The 20,541-nt window shown below is 48.4% G+C and overlaps 1 protein-coding gene across 1 annotated transcript in view; it reads left to right on the top strand.

The window, feature by feature from the left end:
• The window catches only part of PRRX1 (paired related homeobox 1), a 43,355-nt gene extending 23,632 nt beyond the window's left edge, over positions 1–19,723 (top strand). The window contains exons 2-4 of the mRNA XM_075038460.1: positions 10,196–10,371; positions 10,991–11,172; positions 15,963–19,723. Of these exons, the coding sequence (XP_074894561.1) occupies positions 10,196–10,371; positions 10,991–11,172; positions 15,963–16,101 (497 nt within the window). The 3' untranslated portion in view covers positions 16,102–19,723. The remainder of the gene's footprint in view (positions 1–10,195; positions 10,372–10,990; positions 11,173–15,962) is intronic.
• The last annotated feature ends 818 nt before the right edge of the window (positions 19,724–20,541 follow it).

Below are 20,541 nucleotides of genomic sequence, written 5' to 3'. Positions count from 1 at the left end.
GCATCCAGGAAAAAGCCCCCCAGAGCCCAGCAGCAGCCTTGTCCCTCCTCCGTGTCCCCTGGCCTTAGAAGAGCAGGTTGTCACTATGGACCTGGGAAGGAGAAAGAGTTGTTTTGAAATGGCCACACGCGGTCTAATCCCTTTGCATCCCGTAGCGATGCGGGATGTAAAGATCCTTTATCCCCGACCCGAGGAGCGCGCTTCTGGTCAGGATGCTCAGCCCTTGGAAGAGGCAGGTGAGCTGGTGCTGACAGCCGGGCTCAAGTTCTGTTGTTTCTGGATCTCAGATGCCATTGGTTTTCCACTTGTGATCAAGAGGGACGCATAAAATGCATTAGCAGTCAAAATCTGGATTTCTAAGTGAAGCTCTGCCGTGGCTCCAGTCCACTTTACTTGGTAGGAGCGATGGCAGTGGTGGTCCGATTTGGTTGAAACACATTTGTTCTTGAATGCTAATGAAAGGGGAGCGCAGCCTTTGGAGAGCTGGTTTCAGTGTTCTCACTGTCGTTTGCGCTTTCCCTTCTCCTGGCCCTTGGCGCCTTGTGGTCCCAGCACGGTCGTTCTGTGCCATGCAGTTTGCAGCCCTGGATATTCCAACAATAAACAGATGAAATATCCATTGAGAACGTTTCTGCCTACCGGTGGGGCCAGCTGGCGCGCGCATCCCACCAGTCATTGTCTGTCTGCTCGCACAGGTCCTGTGTACCAAAAAAACACGTCCAAGTGAATTTCCAGATCCAGTTGGGATGGGGCTGTTTAATAATGGCACTTCTCAGCAGCACGGTCGGCCTCCGCGGGGACCTGAACGAGCGGAGACGTTGATGAACCTGGTCAGTTTGAGTCAGTCTTTCCCGGTGCGGGTGGGAGATTTCTGGGTAACGTTTGCAGACTTTTGCAGCTGCCGCAGCATTTGGAAATGAGCCAGTTGAAAGGCCCAAAATGCCAAGTGGTTCATCTGCAACATATATATGGACTGAAAAAAAATCCCCCCCAAAGCAGCCCTTTTCTGTCTTTGGCAAAACCCTTTTTTTTTTTTCTTTTTTCTTTTTTTTTTTTACTTATCTGCTTCTTGCAAAAATATCTTTAATTTTCCCCATTAAAAAGTTTTTCTAGCTGAAGTTCATGAGGATTTTTTTCCGCTTTTTTTTAAATGCAAGAGAAAATTTAATGAAAGCAGTGTTGCCCAGAGTTCAGGTGGGTATGCAGTGGGAGAGGGACTGCAGGGTCCCCACTTTGTGGCTTCTGGCTGATGCATCCTTCTATGTGACTACTAACAGGGTGGCTCGACCTTCTGAATCTGTGGCCATCAGAAGAGGGTAGAAGTGGTTTCTATCTATTTTGGCCTCGGGGACTATTCTGAGGGCTGTCCCAGCAGCTTGGCATCAAAGGGCATATTGATCCCTGAAACCAGGGGCATAGATGACACTGGTTTGTGATTGATGTCCAGCTACAGGTTTGTGGGTCACCTCTGTACACAAAGAGAAAGGGGACAGCAGGTAAATCCAACAGGGAAGCAGGTGGAATTACTGCTGTGTGCCTTTTGTATAATGTGTAACCCTATCGAGCTCACTGCAGGGGGATATGAGTGTGGAAAATAGATTAATAACTTGTTCTTGCCTAATTGTCACGATGGTTCTTTGCCACTGTCTTGAGGCAGCTGGTGGTATCCAGGTGGACGTGGATGCTGGCTTTCCTGGTGTACTAGTCTGGTCCTGCATGGGAAGTCCTCATTACATGGTCAAGCTAAGAGCAGTGGTGACTCTTAAGAAGAATACTCTCAGCTGTTGTGCTGGTTTGGATATGCACCACGTGCACGTTAGGGTTAAAGGGGGCAGCATTACACAACTCGGCTTTTCAAGCCTTTGCAAAAAGGACAAGAAAGGGTGCCGGAGCAGAGAGGAGAAGGATGTTATCTGGAATGAAGTAGGGCACGGAGCGGGCCAAGAGCGTAGAGAGGCGGCTTTGGAAATGAGAAAATACCGATGGAGCAGGGCGGAGGTTAGGAAGTTTGATCTTGGCTGCATGAAGTGCCTCCTAAGATGAAACATCAGGACACATGGCATGGGAAAGGGAGCTGATGGGAAGAGGATGCGGGCGTTGGAAGTCATACCCCTGACCTTGCAAAGCCGTGACTTCGCACGCGTTCAGAGCTGCCAGACGCACTGATTCCAGGTCTTACCCAAGAGTAAGGAAGGGGCTGTGAAGGCTGAGGTGCTCCAGCTCTCCAGGGAAGGTCTGGTGGTCATACTGGCACCAGCGGCTGGACGTCATTGCAGATCAGTGCTGCGCTGGGACGTGCAGACCCGTTTTGGATAGGATACCTTTGGGTATGCAGTGGGGTTTGGCTGGCGGAGCTGTGCAATTGCATTTCTGCTCCTCTGTCACGGGTCCAGTGCTTTTGCGGCATTGGGCTAACCTAATGAGGGACTCGGGGGGACTACAGCCCCCTTGGATCCTGTCCCCTCCTGAGCCTGGTAAATCCACCCCGCTGGATCGCTGCCATGGTCTGGTGGTTTGGTCTCTTTGTCAGTTACAAAGTGCAGTCTCACAGAACATGATTTGCTGCTGGCAGGCTTTTAAAATATGTGTTTGCTTTTGATTATATTTTTTTTTTAAATTAATTTTCCAAGGATCAATGTGGTAATGCATATAAAAATTACAATATGTAAAACAAAGTATAAAAGCATACAAGGAATTCCAAACACATAACATACTGTGCCTTGGAGCTTATGAGATCCATACAGTGCTTATTGTATTATGGGAACACTCTGACCCCAAGACCCGGCGGAAAGGCTTGTTAGTAGAGCAGGACTAAGCCATGTGCCTTATGAGCTGTAGGATGCCCAGAAGGAAAACCCTAGCGAATATAAAAGCAGAGCTGTTACAGCAGAACTCAGACTGGTCTTGGGATCTAGGGAGACTTTCAGTGGCTTTGTACCAATTTCTGGAGAAGGATGTATACTTTTGCCCCCACAAATATTGTTCTCCCAGTAATTAAGACTTAACGTCATGTCTTTCCAGGAAGACTCTCTGGATTTCCACTGGATCATGATTAGGTTTTTTTCTTCGAATATCATTTCTTCTGTCAACTCCAGCAAGTGGGAATGTTGACGTAGTTAGGGAGGGTGCACATCTTAGCCGCTATAATTGCCCATGTGCTCTGCAGGTTCCCACCAGATGAGAGGCAAAGCACCAGAGCTGAAACCACACTGAAAGGGAGTTTTGTCTTACATTTGCCATAGGATGGGGCTCTTAGCTGCTAGGGAGGAGCTCACACTGCCCTGTCTGTGGGTCAGGAGCAGAACAGGTTGGGGTTGCAGGAGTACCCGATCCCCAGCTCTGCAGACCCGCAGAAGCGCAGAGCAGAGTGTGGGGAATGCCTCTGCAGTCAGGTCCCTGCAGTGCCCGGTAAGTCCAGGTGAAGACCGTTTGCATGCTAGAAACTAGGCTTCAGGAGCTCAAAGGTGTCTACAGGCTCTCCACCAGGACAACAACAACCCCAAGACGTCGTTCTTGGGAGGTGAGGGTCACCGGCTGGTGCTGTGCCTTGAAACCCACCTGGAAATGTCCCTTTTGGCCATGGTGCAGGTGGGAGGTCCCACTGCTCCAGCGCCTGTCCTGGTGGAGGACGACGAGGGTTTCGCTGTCGGCACTGGTGAAGCCGTGGTTGTACAGGACCTCAGTGAGTTCCCGTAGTCTGGCAGGCAGAGCCGAGTGCAACGGGAGACTGTAGGCATGCTATCCATGCAAAAGCCATTCACAGCTCTGTAATGATATGTAATTGTTTGTATGCGGTCAGCTAAAAATTATCCTGATAGGTTCCACATTGCAGACGCTTCGGAGAGGAACTGCCATAGTCCCGTGGGTAACGCTGAAAGTATACACACTTTTCCATTTAATATTAAAATTTGGGTTTTGTATGAAAAATTCAGTATCACCTTTCTGAAGTTCCATGCTTGTGCACAAATTAACTTATTTTTTATGTGCAAAAATTGAACCTGATTAGTTTATGAGATAATCAAAAGCAAAGGCTTTTAAAAGAAATATAGCATCTGTTTCTTTGTTTTCTTTTTTTTTTTCTGTGTTCCTGGTGATCTTAACAAGAGTGGAACTTCAGATATTTGAATTTTCCGTATAATTGAAATAATTTGAGGTCTTGTGCACAGATGGTGCAGAAAAAGCAAACAAATAAACAGCAAAGGTTAGAAAAAAAGCTCAGCTGGTGTTGTGTAATGGGAGAAAAATGATAGTTCAAAAGTCTCCGTAGTCTGACCTGCAATCACAAAGCAAACCCGCTGTTATCACGGTTGTACAGCTGGGCTTGGTATCACTGCTCATCAGGGGTAGCTTCAGTACGTGACTTAATAGGCATCTCTTACCTTAACATATTTAGTTTTCTTTTAAGTGTCATCTTCATTCCATATTGCTTACATTTGTGATGTCTGGTGTAGGGTAATTATAACTTCTCCATGTAGCATTTGCGTACCCTGAAGTTAAACCTTATTTCCATTTGAAAATACTTTTCATGCATGGAAATACCTATAAGCTGGAGTTCATTCTCTCCCGGGAGCTTTTAGAGATACTTCAGACAGCTCTGAGCGTGGAATCTTACCCGTGTGGGTCCCCTTGCCCCTCTTCTGCTCACAAGTGGCGAAGACGAAGCTGCTGGTCAATGGACTCCTGCTGCCCGGAGGCAGCGATGAACCTGGCCATCCAGCCTGGTCAAAGACATGGAAAACAAGCCGAGGGAAAATAGAGGTGTGAGGCTTTTCCCTGTTTTCTGCCAAAGTGATGTTTTCAGGCTGGAAAGTGGCTTTTCAGCTTGAGATCGTGAACCTTGCTCCGGCCGGGCTCAGCTCCAAGCGCTGTTGGTGTCTGTTGGCTGTTTTAGATGGGGTGCGATCTCGTCTTTGCACGAGCGATGGTGGTGGGACCCCCCGCCCACAGGCAGCCCTGCTCTGCGGCACGCTGGCTCGTCTCCGGCATCCCGCATGAGTGGAAAATCACTTGAGACCCGTCTCAAATTGGTTGGGATAGGGCTTTGTCATCAGGTGGATTTTGTATGCCCCTGTCCCGGCTTCCCGCTCCCTTTCCTGGCGCCTTGTTTTAGCTTTGATTAAACATTTTGGAGTTGGGGGTTTTTAATTGGTTTTTATGATATAAGTTGACAAAGCTGCCCTGCGCCCAAAGAGTTGTAATATTGTGGAGGGATATAATGAATCAAAAGCGAAGCAGGGCATGCATAAAACTGGAACACGAGCCTGCAAAGGGCTGTAACTGTCTGGATGGTTGGTGTTGGGAAGCCAGGGGGACCCACAGAAATATTTCTACTCAAGCTTCTTAAATTTTAACTTTAAACCCAATTAAAAAACTGTTCCTCTCCCTTCTATTCTTTTTCCTTTGTTTCTCCACCACTCTGAATAAAACTTACTCTTCTTTTGGCTTGCAGGATTTTTCTTTACTTTAAAGGAATTTTTAGTTGCTAGAATTCAGTTGCTAGAATTTCCCCCCCCCACCACCCCGTGAAATAATTTGTCTTGTTTTTTCTTTAATCTGTGTTCAAACTTTAGCAGTAACTTCTTATTTTGAAGGCTATGATTATAATGTGATTTCTTATTTTCTTCCTGGAATCCTTTCTCAGTTTACAGTTTATATAACTGATGTGACAAATCTTTCCTGCCTTACCGTATATGATATTGCAGTTAAATGTCTCTGTCCTTCACTTAATTAAATCCAATTGTTTACTTTCAATTCGGATCCAATTAATGTACTATAATAGCTGGTTCTGGACTTAATAAACTGGTCAAAACTTTTCAAAACTGCCCACACAACGTAAATCCCATCTGGAAATTAGTTTTTGTTCTGACCTGGAATGAAAGCAAGTATGCACAAGCATTCCTGCAAACTGGAAATCCAAAATATGTTGCGGTTGTGAGTACTGGTGGAAAAAATACTGATCTTGTAACTTATTTGTAGGCATTTAGTTCTCAACTCTGTTTTGCTTTATAATACATTGTATTTTCAATGTGGCATCCCAACAGGAGCCGTCTGATGGTACCCCAGTGATAGTCAAGATACTAGGACAGCCACTATGCAATAAGGAGAATAGATCAGAGTGTCTTCAACTGTGGATCTGCCTCGTTGCAGGAGGAGACGTGATGAGCAAGGGAAAAAAGAATAAGACATTTCATACTGTATCATTTAGGAGCAATTAAAAATGTTTTGGTGCGTCCTAGAAGTGCGTTTGTGTATGACACCAGGATTTGCATGTCATGGGTGAATGCAGAAGTAACACAGGAAAACACAAGTGTGGAAACAGGAAACAAAATCCCCCAGCCCAACATGAAAGGTTGGGAGTCTGAAATGAAATTCCCAGATTTTCCAGCATCAGGTTCCTGAGAGGAGAACGTGCGTTTCAGTCTCTCTGGGGGATGCATTTGCAAACAGCTCAGCTTTTGAGAATGCTGCTTGTAATAAAATATTTCTGATTAAAAGAATGTTGATGAAAGACTTCTGACCCATCTAAAAAGCTTTAGAGCTGTTTTTCTCTTCTCTCCATTTCTGCTGACTCCAGTCACTACTGCTGTCAACACTGTTTAGGAGTACCATTTTTCAGTGTTCAGCATTGTTTCCTGATAAAGAAATAATGGCAGGAAAAAAAAAATACCCCGCTCACATGTCGAAGGCGGTGACTGCTGTGAGCAAGGTGACATTTGCAGACACGTGGGGTTTAGGTGTCTGCAATCCCTCGTTAGCAGTTTGTAATCAACATATGGTATGTCTGCATGGCAAAACACAAGGAGTGATCAACCAGCGGTGCTTTGGGCTAATAAGGCTATTTATTTTTTTTTCCTGTTACCTAAGTAACTCCTGTAGATATTTCGATCTAGTTGTGTTGTGCTGTTCCAGAGGTGCAGTGAAAGGAGATCTCAAAATCCTCACCCCCCCGTCACAGGTTGTGCTTTGCTGTCCAGCTACCTCCATCCAGCTACATCCTGGAAAAAGGGGGTGACTCACGTCCCTGCTCCGTGCCAGCCGATGCTGGAGGTGCATTAGCCAACGGTGACCTGACCATGAGTCACTGCAGCACGGCCACTGCCTGCAACTTTCCGTTTCTTGGCCCTGCTATTTTTGGGTCCGGTAATTACGAGGTGAGCTGTGAATCACCGGTGTCTCACTTTACGCCGGGAGGAAACCAGGCAAATTGCATTAACGTGCTTGGCAGGAGGGATTCTTGTTCTCCAGTGTTTTACAGGCTTTGGCCCTTCTTCTTGTTCCCCAGAGTGATGTGCTCACCCTTCCTCATGTGTAACTGTCACGCAGGATCTGAGCAATGGCCAGACAGCCCTGGGCTCCTGCTCCCTCCAGCCACGTGTCATCTTCTGGGCAGGAACTGGTGCTTCAAAGGCCTGGGGGGGATTCCCAAGGGGTCCCAAAGGCTTTTATTGATTTGTTCATCCAGTCCACGTAGGCAGGGTTTAGATGAGAAAACAGCATCAAATGGATAACTCAGAAGGAGGCCAGACACCCATGTTGACGTTGGCCTCTCCGGCGGCCGGTCTTACAAAGTTTCTGCCATTGAGGGACGATCGTGCCCTGAGGCTTGTTCTTCGCTGTTTGCTGTGTTGTGTGGCGCACAGCAGCACAACTGCATCAAAGCTTGCCAGTAGAGCCAGGGGAAATCACTGACCCTTTCTGTAAAGGCTTTCATGATGAGTCAAGAGAGGAATGTGTAGGACTTTTCTCCTTCTTTAGAAGGGATGGACGGACTTTGTGACAGCGCTAAACCCCCCAGCAGGCAGAAATGTGTGCATGGTGTTCTGCTCAAGCAGTGGTTAAATCCCATCCCTCTGTTTCACTGCTTTGCTTCCTATCACCTGAGCAGGATAGATTCACCTGTAGCCTTGTTTGAATGCCCGGGGATTGCTACGTGCATTTGTTTTTCTTGCACGTTCCTGCCTCTGTCAGTCCCTTCCCAGCTCAGCTTTACGATTCAACATGCCTGTTAAAAACTGGTCTCCAAACGCTTCCTCTCAGATACAAGAAAACTGAGGGCATATTTTTGCACCCAGGAATCCCCAGGCTAGAAAGGAGTCTGCTGGGGATCGTCAGGCTGTTGGAGAAGGATTGGGGATGGAGGAGCTGTAAACCTGCAGGAATTTGAAAAACCTACTTTAATTTAAGAGGAATGTCCTTTTGTTCCCAAATGGATGGGCCTCCTTCCAAAGGCGTTCAGGTGCAGTAACTGTTACCAGATGGGCTGTGAAAAGCAACACAGACAGGTGGTGAGGACAACAACCGTAGACTTTAATTTCCTTGTCAGCTTCTCCCTGAGCCTTACATACCCCCCTGGGAACAGAAAGATGAGGGGAGCTGTCATATTTGGATATGGCAAAAGGAATGACTGTCGAGGGGATATTCTGCAACTCTATATAGCAGGGCAAGCCCTTGGACTCTCAGTGGTGAGACTGTCATCTGGGCCAAGGTGCGCAGTGACTAACGGAAAGTGAAATATAATTCACTGGCACATGCATTTTTATAGATACAATGATCAATATATTTTAATGCATGCTGACATGTATATTGGCTCACATCCTCCTCAGTGTAACTACTGTTCTTCCACATAAGACAGTGGGATCACGCTGACATTGCCCACCTGGGGCTCTGCCCAGTGTGCTTGGGAGCATCAAAGGCTGGGGCTGCAGGAGCATGAGAAGCCTGGATGGTTTTGGTGGGACCCCACACGTACTGGAGCACTTGAAGAGGGACAACTGCAAAGTGATGGCATACCAGTCCTGCAGCCTGAACAGGGCTGTTTTACGGAGGCAGCAGTGGCCTCCAGCTCCTGCAGGCTGGTGCCTTGCTCTCTGCTTCCTTCGGTGTGGCTTCCCACAGTAACTGAAGTGTTTGCTGTGCTGTAACTGGTGTGGTGAGTGAACATAATTCGGTACAGGTAGTGTAGAAGCAAAACCAGTGTCACAGCCTCCAGCTTGTCCTAATAAAGAGCATTCAAACCCCTGGAGCCATCGCTCACTGCTCGCCAGTACCCGCAAGTGCCCATGCATTGATAGCTCCATCACTGCTGCTGCATTAGCACATGCAACAGCACTGGAAAAAGGAGAGATGGTACAGAGCAGATATTTGCTAAGAAAAGCCATTTTATAGTTTTTCTCAGCACTGATGTTGCTCCAGTGACCGTAGGCACAGGCAGTAGTGATAAGCGTGACTCCAGGTGTATGGATGTACTGATTTATTGCTCGAGTAAATACAAACCAGGCACAAAACAAGATGTGCTCTTATGGGACGCATAGTTTGTTGCTCACCACCTTGCTGGGCAAGGCAAGGGGGTTGCTGGAGAGTGCACATCTGTTCTTCAGTCAACAGTATCCAACGTGCTTATGCTCAGTCTCTCTGTTACTGGGTTTTTGCTTCCCAATTGCAATGCAATCCGTGTCTGTCTGACTGTATTTCCATGTCCTTGGCTTGCAAGCACACAAGTGAAACTGGCTTTTGTGCTTGTCTCTTGTTCAGGCCCATATCAGTCATGCTTCGTTTCCACTGTCTGACACCTCTTTGTTCACAGCTCCCCATCTCTGCCCAAATTGACGCCTCTCGGTCTGGATGTAGGGAGAGTAAGAGAATACAGTTCTCATTTAAGCCAAATGGAGCTACATACAGAGAAGAGCATTACCTTGGCTGTAGTCAAGCCCAGAGTAATAGCCGTTTCCTTGAGCTTTTCTTACTTGGAGATGGGCACACCTTCTCACAGTCAGTAAGAGCTGGCGCAAGACTCGTGCTCACCCCAGAGGGCTGTGAGGGCAGGCCCTGGAAATCTGAAGCCAAGAAAACGGGTTCATGATTCTTTATGGCCAGAAAAGCCTGGATTGCCAGGAATGGGGACATGCATTTTGGACTTCTTTGTTTCTTTTTAGAGGTAAGGAAGCACAGGCATGGGGTAGCTTGAGAGAGCTGGTACAAGTCTTACGCAGTTGAGCTGGGAAATAAATGCTTGGGGTCAGTGTGCTTTCCACCTTCTTTTTACATGGGGACTAACACGGTGCGGTTAAGGTGTAGTGTTGAAATTGTGCAAGCCTCTTCCTAAGCCCTTTCCAATTTGAAACCATTGAGGTTATTCACCCCATTGCTGTGGGCTCTTAGCTTTCTAGCCTTTCACATCTCCAGTTGTCTTTCCTAGATGATCAGCTGAACTCAGAAGAGAAGAAGAAAAGAAAGCAGAGAAGGAACAGGACTACCTTCAACAGCAGCCAGCTCCAGGCATTAGAGAGGGTCTTTGAGAGGACACACTACCCCGATGCCTTCGTACGGGAAGACCTTGCACGCAGAGTCAACCTCACTGAAGCCCGAGTTCAGGTAACCACCACAGCTTGTATCCAGGCACACCTCACCTGGGGGGGTCATCAGGCCATTCCAGTACGGCAGCAGAAATCCTCGAGGTCTGCGTGGCACACTAGGGTCACCAGGCTTCTGGGTCATGCTGTACTGCAGTCTCAAGTGTGCCGTGCCTTGAGGAGGACTGCCAGGCCTGGTCTGTCACCATACTTACCACCTTCCCAGTTCCATGTGTTCATATGGTTCGTCCAAGGCCAAGATGTTGGATGTCCTGTGTTCAGGCTGCTCACATTATCCTGAGCTGCTCAGCCCTTAGCTTGCAAGTCTGCACCTTCTGAAAGTCAAAGCAGACCGTGGAACTTGATGTGTTGTACAGCACTCCCAGACCTTGCTGCCTACAGCACCAGACAGACCTGGTCCCATGGGGACCTCACTGACCCAGTTCCTCACACGAGAGCTTTATCAGGGCAGATATAAGGATTGTCTTGTCATGAGAGTTTCCAGTGACAGGCATGCTAAAGCAGCCTGATTTTACAGAGTCCTGTCTTGCCCAGCAGGGCAGAGGTGGTACGGTGAAAGGGTGAGTGTTGCAGCAGAGCTGGTTGTGATGGTTGGTGGGTCTGTGTGCTTCCCACCCCAGGTGTGGTTCCAGAACCGGAGAGCCAAGTTTCGCCGGAACGAGAGGGCGATGCTGGCCAGCAAGAATGCCTCTCTGCTTAAATCCTACTCAGGGGACGTGACCGCCGTGGAGCAGCCCATAGTACCTCGCCCAGCTCCGAGACCCACCGACTATCTCTCCTGGGGTACCGCCTCGCCTTACAGGTGAGTCAGTAACCTCCCTGGGACTGACCAGTTTCTGGTATAGTATAGAGCAGCCTGAGAGTGGCCCTCAGACAGCTCTAATGGGCTGCTTATATTCTCATGGGACACCTGGAGGATACAGCAGTTTGACCACCCCACTGGTTTTCCTGACCTGTTCCCATCCCACCCCATCTCACTGCCAGGCTTGCAAGGTGGGCTTGGTTCAGCATCATTGTGGCTTTCTGGCAGCTGGCTCCATGGGAGGTTGCGGCTTCTTCTTGGTGGTGTCTCTCTGCAATTCAGGAAGTTTTGAAAGAGGATCAGGTCGAAATACATGGAAACAGAAGGGGTTGTATTCGCTTCCCTAGTGCATCCAGTTTAAAGCAAGGAAGAAGCCTTTCCATAGGCAAAGATCCAGGGGAGGTGATGGCAGAGCACTTGGGGAGGTTCAGCCATCACACAGTGGCCAGAAGAGGGAGTTCTGTGGCTGTCCCATGGCAGTCACTGGTTGGGATGCAAGAAAGGGCTGTGAACTCACTCCATGTTGCTCCCAATCCTCCCCTCAATGGTCAGCACTGAACTGGTGAGCAATTTCCTTCTAGTTGCTCGAGCACAAGCGTGTGTGCACAAGCTGTGCTGTTGTGCTGTGCTGTGGTTTGCCCGCAGTAAGGACCAGGTTTCTCTGGGTGGCAGACTGGTGTTCAATGTCCACCTCCTGTGGCCAGTGCTGCTTAAGGGGTGGCAGGAAAGAAGTGCAGATGTGGCAGCCCCAATCTGCTCAAAGGATCTGGGATGTCCATGCATGTCACAGGCCTCCCTGTCCTCCTCCGTGCCATCCGCAGCCCAGCAGGAACTGGGTGTGGACGCAAGATCCACAGGATGTGTTGGTTTGTGGGGAGCCAGCTGGCTTGTAGGCAGTTAAAAATGAGGTTGGTGGGTGTTTTTTAGCACAGCGGCTTCATTGTTGGTCAGGACCTTGAAGCCTTTGGCTGGATTTCTTCCTGTTCATCCGGCTTGGTCGCAGCCAGCTTCTCACTGGCTTCTGGGAGCCACACCATGCCAAGGACCTCTCTTCCTCAGTCATCTTGACCCCCTTCTTGCACCCAAACATCGTTTGCATAGTTAGGTCTGCAAACACATGGCTTTCCTGATAGTTTGTTGCTTCAGTGCCATGGGGTCCTCCTCATCCACCCTGTAGCTCCAGAAGAATAAGTCATAGGTTCACCCACTTCAGGTACTGAAAGGATGCTTTTGATGACCACCAGTTGGGTCTTAGAGATGGCCCTTATCCTTTGGATTTTATCTGAGGACTGCTGTCTGGCAAAATCCCCCTTTTGAGGTTAAGGCTTTCTCTCTGTGAAGTGCTCCTTGGTGTAGCATCCTAGGGAGGAGTCTGGGTGGTGAGTTCAGGGGAGAGAAAGAAGCAGAGGTCCTTCCCCACCCCGCTGAGACTGCTCTGGTCACAGTACCAGATCCCTACTGAACACTCGTGGCTTATTTCTACCTCTCACACTTTCAAAAATAGATCATCCCTCCCAAGATGTTGTTTACACGAGGGGCTTCATAACGGCTACTAGGAGAAGACCCTGCAAAGGTAACTTCCAGGGGCACACTGGGAAGGGCTGTCCGGGGCCACCCTGGGCAACCAGAAGCCCAAGGCATCTGGGATGTGCAGATGAGGAGAGCAAGGGAGAAAGGAAAGCCGTAGGGATAGTTTTTCTCCCCCTGAATTCCAGACCTGGATATGCCTTTCCATGGTGCGAAGACTCATCCTCACTGTCTTGATATCTTCTTCCTCTTGTCTTAAGCCAAGATGTTTCAGCAAAGGCATTTGCAGCTTATAGCCGTCCCTGCTGGCTGACATGCCAAACCAGGATGGACTGTCACCCTCCCACTGACCTGCAGAGGGGTAGGAGGCATTGGCAGAGGAGCAGAGCAGCTGGTTTTCACAATGTGGGTCGGTTAGAACCCTCAGACACTGTATGCTCCCCAGGCTTTCTAATCCTACTGGTCATCTCTTAGCGGTGGCAGTCACCTTAATGGGCACCTGGGCCAGGTTGTCACAGCCTCATTAAAGCTTTAAACTGAGTAGGGTTATTAAAGTATTGGACACTTGGTGAAAAACAGCCATGCAGAGTGTTTGCATGGCCCTCTGCCCCCCTCCCCATCTCCTCAGCACTGCTGTACCAGCCCCTGATTAATGGCTAGTCCGGGAGAGGGCTGAGAGCAGGGCTGAGAGCTGTGTGGCCCGTGCTGTTTCTACTCTTAGATCTGGGGAAAGTTTTCAATCAGTGTGTTTATTCTCCAAATACATTCAGCCACAGGTCAACCAAAGCTATTTGCAGATCAGTGTCACATGGATAGCTAAGTAGATACTATTATTTTTTTGAAGTTGAAATGTTTTGCTTAGACATTTTTTAGCATAGGTTCCTAAGAAAACAAGACTAGCCGTCGTGCTGTCAGCCTGTACTTCCCACTCTAACAACCTTTGACTCCATGGGCCATTGAAAACCATATTTGAAAGAAGGATTTTAGGCCCCAGAAACATGATGTTCCTCTGTGTTTCATGAAAGCAGGCAGCTGAGAAGAGGAAGGAGACCCTTTCTGTGCCTGAATGGGGTGGAAGGAGGGGGCAGCAGGGTGACTTCAACACTTACTAGACCCTGGACGGTCTCTGGGGCAACCCTCAAGCTATACCAATGTTTGGAGACAGCCTTCTTGCGTGCTGCTCCTTGTGGAGTAACTTGCTAAAAGAGAGCATTTCTGGAGATTTTTGGTTTAGCAGAGATTTCATTGGGCAACAGTAATTTTCCCCACACCTCTGCGGAGCTGAGAGCACAAGGCTCCCTGGGCTTTTAGACCAGACTTGGGCAGCAGTCTGATTTTGAATGGGGGCAGTTTACACCCAAGACTGAAAATTCCTGTTTTATCTAATCTAGGGTATTCTTGAGGCTCTTCTAATTTCTTCCAGCACAAAAACATGGGGCAGATTTTACCCTCTGGAAGCAGGTAGGAATGGGTGCTTAAGTAGCCACCAGCTCTACACCTGGTGAAACTTTGCAATGCCTCTGCAGGCAGCACTTGGCGTCTCACATTGCTGCTGACTTATGGGGAAGGAGAGGGTAAAGTCACCAACCCAGCCATGGAGAGGGAACTGAGGGGGTGCACAGCCAGCTGGGGAAGGCTCCAGGCACACCGATCCATAGTGCCCTGGACTCCAGCGAAATGCAGCTGATGCACCCTGAGATGGCCAGAGTCGAGCCTGCATTTTGATGTGTGTATTTTAATGTCCATGCCCTTCCAGTAGCTGTTAGAGACTCTCAAAGTGCCCTGAATGTTTGCTCTCCTGGAGAGAGTTTTCAGTGCTTGGATGGGTGTAAGCAGCTTTATATCTACGGGACTTACCTGTCCTTTCCATGTGTGTAAGCTGTTGTGTTTCCACTGATGCAAAGATGACAGTTGTTCCCTGAAGAAGTTCTTGTCCCTGATTTTAAAGTGAGACAGAGAAGTCATTTGGAAAGGAACGGAACCTACTAGTATTACCTGGTCTGGATCTCCTGGAGGCTGAGCATTCAGACAGCACTGGATTGCATTTAAACTCCTGGCAGGTCAGCTCTGTCCGACAAAGTCACAGATGCCACCAGCACTTTGAGGCGAGCATTCATGCCCATGGCCTGGATCTGTTTGTGCAGCAAATGCCCACTTCCCTCAAGGGAGATTTGCTGTTGCAAAGGCTCTTCTAGTTGTGGAGGTCAGTGCTGGAAGAAATTTTTTTAAAAAAAAGAAAGAAAAAGGAAAAGAAAAAAGGAAAAAATCAAGCTATCTTCTTTTTGGGGCTGTGGATGGAGGAGAGTGTTTCCCAGAGCCTCAGACATGAGCCACCCGGGCAGGCAGATGGAAGGGGTCAGCACCAGACCTGAGCTTGCCTCCAGGAGACCATTTGTGGTTTCCTCCTGAATGTGCTGGCTGCGTTAAATGGGTATCTCTAGTTTACTCAGTGTTTTTCAACTGGATTTGATCTGTGGACCCGTGTACAGGAAATGCAACAGGTAGTTTGCTGGTTTTTGGGGTGGAGGGTTGCTTTTCGCAGAAACCTGGGACGCATGGGTTAAACACATTTTCTAGTGGTCTGGAAAGCAGATTTGCAAGTTTTTGGTAGGATAAGAAAGGACTTGGAGATCTTTGTTCAGCCTCTGCTGTCAAAAGTAATGTTTTTCATGAATAGTCATGATTTGAAGGGAGAAAAAATGTTTGGGGTTTTTTTTCCCCCTCAGCCTTTAAGGCATGCTCTTTATGATCAGCTGAAGTTTTGAGGGAAAAATGTGGAAATTTTCATTCCAAAAGGCTGAAACCAAAAAGCATCACAATTGTTGAAATGGGTTTTTCCCAGAGTGTTTCTTTAATGTAAAATGTGTTTCAGAAGTTACATGATTTCACAGGCAATAAAACCAGCAATTGCTCTCATCAAAAAGACATTGCTTCCAGTGGGAATACTTTTAAAGACAATGGTCTAACTGGCAGGCTCAGCACCCTGACCTCATTGTAAACCTTTTGGGTTAGAAAATAGGAAATGGAAATTTTCCTGTTGACTTCAACCAGCTTTGCTGTTGGCTGTCCCTGGGTAAGTGAACTGCAGCAGGGAGATTTACAGGGGTGTTACATAAAAAGTAGTGATTGTTCCCTGCTTACGTAAGAAATACATCCCGCAGGTATTGAAACCCCAGGGTTTAACCTCTCTGCGGCGCGCATCTGCTCTCTGCATAGTGTGAAGACCACATCTGACGTGATGTTTCTCTCTTTCCATCCCACAGCGCCATGGCCACCTACTCCGCCACGTGTACCAATGCCAGCCCAGCGCAGGGCATGAATATGGCCAACAGTATTGCCAACCTGAGACTGAAGGCAAAGGAATATAGTTTACAGAGGAATCAAGTGCCCACAGTCAATTAACGACTGGAGGCAGCTGCCTTGCAGAAGGAGAAAATACAACAGCACCCGTCCTGCTTCGCAACTTGTTTGTGCTGAAAGAAAAAAAAAATCCAAACAAAAAAAACACAAAAAAAAGAAAAAAATGAAGAAAAAAAAGCCAACCCTAACCCAGAACTGAGCATGGGGACCAAACTGGGAGCAAACTGAACCGCTCATGAGTGACAAGGTTCCTCCTTCCTTTTGGGATAATGCCACCATTTTTTTTTCTTGTTATTGTCAGGTTTATTGCTTCTGCTCAATATACTACGAGCTTCTTCAGTAAAGGACAGTCTCACCCTTGTTGGTTTCCATTTTTGTATGGGACTGCAAAAAGAAACCTCTGCCGATCTCAGCCCGTGGACATGTCCCACCCACCATCATGCTGAGATGCAAAGCTTGCTCCTCTTCCCCCCTGCCCCAGCTCACCCTAGAAGAAGAAGGTTTGCTCACCACTTTCTGTTGTATCCACCTGACCCTTCATCCCTCCAGTCCCTTGTGCCACAGAGGCAGCGCCGTTACCGTTAGTCTGCGAGAAGCCCAACAGTGCAACAAGATGGGGTCATCTTGCCTGGGTTGCCTGGACCAGTCTGAGACATGAGGATGACCTTCTTGGGCTTCGCAGCGCTTCATGGCTTTCTTGAGTATTCCCAGCACTGCTGTCTCAAAAAGCCAACAAAGAGAGAAAAGCCAACGTGGGTGTGTGAGCCGGGGAGGCATAGTGGGGGGATCGCTCTGTAGTGCCAAGAATAGGACTGTTAGGACACTCCTTTCTATGCCTTACAGTTTGCGCCACAGGGAAAGGTGTTGTCCAGATGCATTTGTTTTATATATACTGTATATATTTATATATATAAGATATACATGCAAGCTTGGTTGGTGTTTTTTATTAAACAAAATAAAATCCATTGAAAATGTTTGGGATGTTTGTGCTGCATCCAGGTTCCTGGAGCCGTGCATTGGAATTCCAGCCGCAGTCTCTCTCACCCTTGTCAGAGCTCTTCCCGGTAGCCTCGGGCAGCGCTCGAAATGGCCAGCTCACGTCTTCCCATGAGAAACCCCAAAGAAGTGGCGCTGGAGGGAGCCATGCTTCTTTGCAGGTTTTCCCCGTGGGCATTTGCAGCTTAATAGGATAAGATGAGGATCTCCTCTCCAGTCAGATAGGTTCATGTGGCTCTTGGGGACACACACAAGGACATCCCCATGGAAAGTCTCTGCCAGCCCCTCTGAGGACAGGTAATGTCTCAGCAGGGAGTATCCACATGAAGACCATATCTCCCCCCAGTTCCCATACATTGCTCAATGATGCTTGTCCCATAGCCTTAACCACTCTCCTTTGCTCTCCCTACCTGCTGTCCTTCCTCTGGGATCTGGAGAGCAAATTAACACTTGATCTCTCCATGAAGAGTAGAGGAGATGCAACCCAAAAGAGGTTTCTTCCATGCAAGCATCCTGAGGAAATTAGGATCTTTCATGTTGCTGGTGATGCCTGCCTCTTTCAGATTTGGGGGGAGGAGGGGGCTTATTTATGGCAAATAGTGCTTTGTGCAGGAGACCTGCCCAAACTGAGTAGGACTTTGCCATGGAATAGTCCCACTGAAGGGAGCAGAGCTACTCCGTGGTCCAGGCTGGACCATATGGGAAGGAGAATGAAGCTCAGTCATGAAGGATACTTCTGGTAGAGTGGCTTAGGTCTCCATCCTGGGGTTTGCTGCAGACATGCTGGGCATATGTAGGTGTCTGACAGTGGGCTTTGATAGTCTAAAACAGCATGTTGCAGGAAATGAGAAATAAATCTCTTTAAAGTGAAGGTGAAAATTAAACTGGCAGAGGATGAATGGAAATCCAGCCAAAGTATTTGAGCCAACACTGGGAAAAAAGCCCCCAATCCAAACTGGTGTAAGTTGTGCTCGTGATTGTGTGTGTTGCTGCTGGAATTTTTTTTCTCCCTGCATGGATATTTTTGAGGAAAAAAAAATAATCTAACTGTGATCAGGACAAAAAGCTAGAACTCACAGATGATGCTTGCAGACAGAACACCAGCAGGGGAAGTGAGGCTGGACAAGCACTGCATTTTAAGAAATCCATAATGTTCTGTTTGATCCCCTGTTTTTGGCCTTTCCTTCTGTAGTCTGGAGAAGCTAAACGTCTCTAAACCAAAATATTTCTATCATGAGTAGTGTGGTTCCAGCTCCTAGAGCCAAGTGATCTCAGCCTTCACTTAGAAACTCACTCTTGTTTCCTGTGCCTACACAAACGGAGAAACTGTTGAAGAACATGTCCTGCACGATCAGAAAGAAGAAGGACCTGGTCCAATGTAGCGTTACTCAAGAGGTTGAACCAGTTGTTGAGTGCCTTAGCCTGGTGCCCTCCCCTCTCCTTGCCTTGCTGCCCTCCTCCGCAACCCACCAGCACCCCCCCAGTGACAGCAGCCTGAACGAACTCCCCTGTGGTGGCCTGAGGCTGCCCGAGTGTCCACCCTGGAGGTTTCAGCTGCTTCCCTCAGCATCGTGGTGGCCTGTGGCTTTCCCGTAGTCTCTGCACACCTTTTCTGCAGTAGAAGAATGACCTTGAGCAGCTTGCTTTGGTGTCTGTGTGTGGGCACCTATTTCTGAAGTTAGCAAGGAGACAGTTCAGAGAGCATGAAGCTCCTGGTACCCCATTACCCATCTGTGGACCGAGATTACCATCCCTACCACCATGCTGTGATGTTTACATGAAGGGGCTCACATAAATCCCCGTGCAACCCTTGTTCACCCTCCTCACTTCATTTGTGTGAGGAATTGAATTGACTTGCACGGGGCTGCTCCTGCGGGAAGGTTGTGTGAGCTTTTGTACTTCCAGTTTTAGTTGGGTCTTGCCTTGGGTTGGGCTGCTTGGTTGGGGATGCCACCACAGCTGACTGGGCTGTTGTCAGTCCAGATGAGACCTTTACATCACCTTTGAGCTGGGCGACATCAAGACGTAAACCAGATCATCCGAGACAGTATTGCTTCATTTACATGGATTTGCTAAACAGAGTGCAGCTGGATGAATGGATGGGTTTTGTTGTTTGTTTCTTAATTGATGATGACCTCAGCCGACAGGCAGTTTCTAGTTGTCTATCAAGCCAAAGCGAAATTTTATGATCGTGTATGTTTAATCTGTATTTTACTGAACCATGTAAATATATGTGCAAATTAAGGGCCGTGTCCTGAAAGCATGGAGTTTTCCAGGCTTTTAGTAGACTTCTGGTTGCAGCTCTAGGAAGTTGCCATGGTTACCCCGGTTATCACTAAGTTTGGGTACCATTCAGGGGAGAAGACGGTCCTGAGGCACATTCCTCTCGCCTGCTCTCTACGAGCGCTGTTTTCTCAGGCCCCCCCTTTCTCGATGCAGAAATAGGTGGCTGATTCCCTCTAAGTGGGATTTTTGAGCATGACAGGGATGGATGATCGATGAGGCTGGTGGAGCTTGACGCGTGAAGCCACAGGAAGGATTCCCAGATGGAAGTGTATCCTGTAAATTATCTCTTGCTTTGTGATGTAAAATGTACAGTGTTTGTACTAGAATAGAAATGATAATTTTCAATAAAAGGGGGAAAAGACTCCCCAATCCTTTCTATAAGCTGCCACATATGTTTTGTGTGTTGCTGCCCTGAGGTGTCCTACAGCGTTGGCTGGAACTGGGAACACGCTGGAGCCTTGGGTGGGGGGACGGGGGGGACTGGGGCCAGCAGAGCTGGGCTTGGGGCTGCCTGCCCAGCAGACGTATCCTGGGGACACCGTGCAGCCCTTCGGGGAACTGCAGAGAGACCCCAGTGGAGATGGGGACCCTTCTGCAGCACGCGCTGTGCAAGCTAGCCAGTGAGCCAGGCAGGGACAGACACCGTGTCGAGACCCCTGCCTGAACCACAGGATCCTTCTATCGACGTAAGCAATTGCAAACGAGTTCAGCAGGAGCATTAAGGCAGGAAGCATCCACAAAGACTTCTAAAAGAGATGGTTTTCAGGAAGAGGCAAGACGCAGCCCTGGCTTTGCCCCCAGCTCCCTACGCCCCCTTGGGCTGGGGAGACACCAGCATGGGGCTGAAAGTGGTGCAGGGGGGTCTCTGTTCAGAGAAGAGAGGGGAGGGAGGACTGGGCATCCCTATGTGGGTACTGGGGGTGGGTGAGCAGCAGGGAGGTGGGGGAGGGAAAGCCACAAATAAGGAGAGAAAAAGGGTTGAGTCCCATCACCTGTGCAGGGAGCAAAAAGAGATGGGCTCAGTAGGGAAAATGCTCCACCACAAAGCAGGAGATGTTCAGAAGGAGCTCAGAGGCTAGTGAGGGCTAATTGGTGCAGGCTATTAAAGTAGGGGTGGGGGAAAGTACTGACAAAAAGCTTTTGCCAGGGGAAGATACCAAGCTGGGCTGGAGCTGGTGAGTTGTGATTCAGAGAGCAGAT

The sequence above is a fragment of the Buteo buteo genome, chromosome 10 (assembly GCF_964188355.1).
Source record: "Buteo buteo chromosome 10, bButBut1.hap1.1, whole genome shotgun sequence".
NCBI classification, from domain to species: Eukaryota; Metazoa; Chordata; class Aves; order Accipitriformes; family Accipitridae; genus Buteo; species Buteo buteo.
This window is presented reverse-complemented; position numbering and strand designations above follow the sequence as displayed.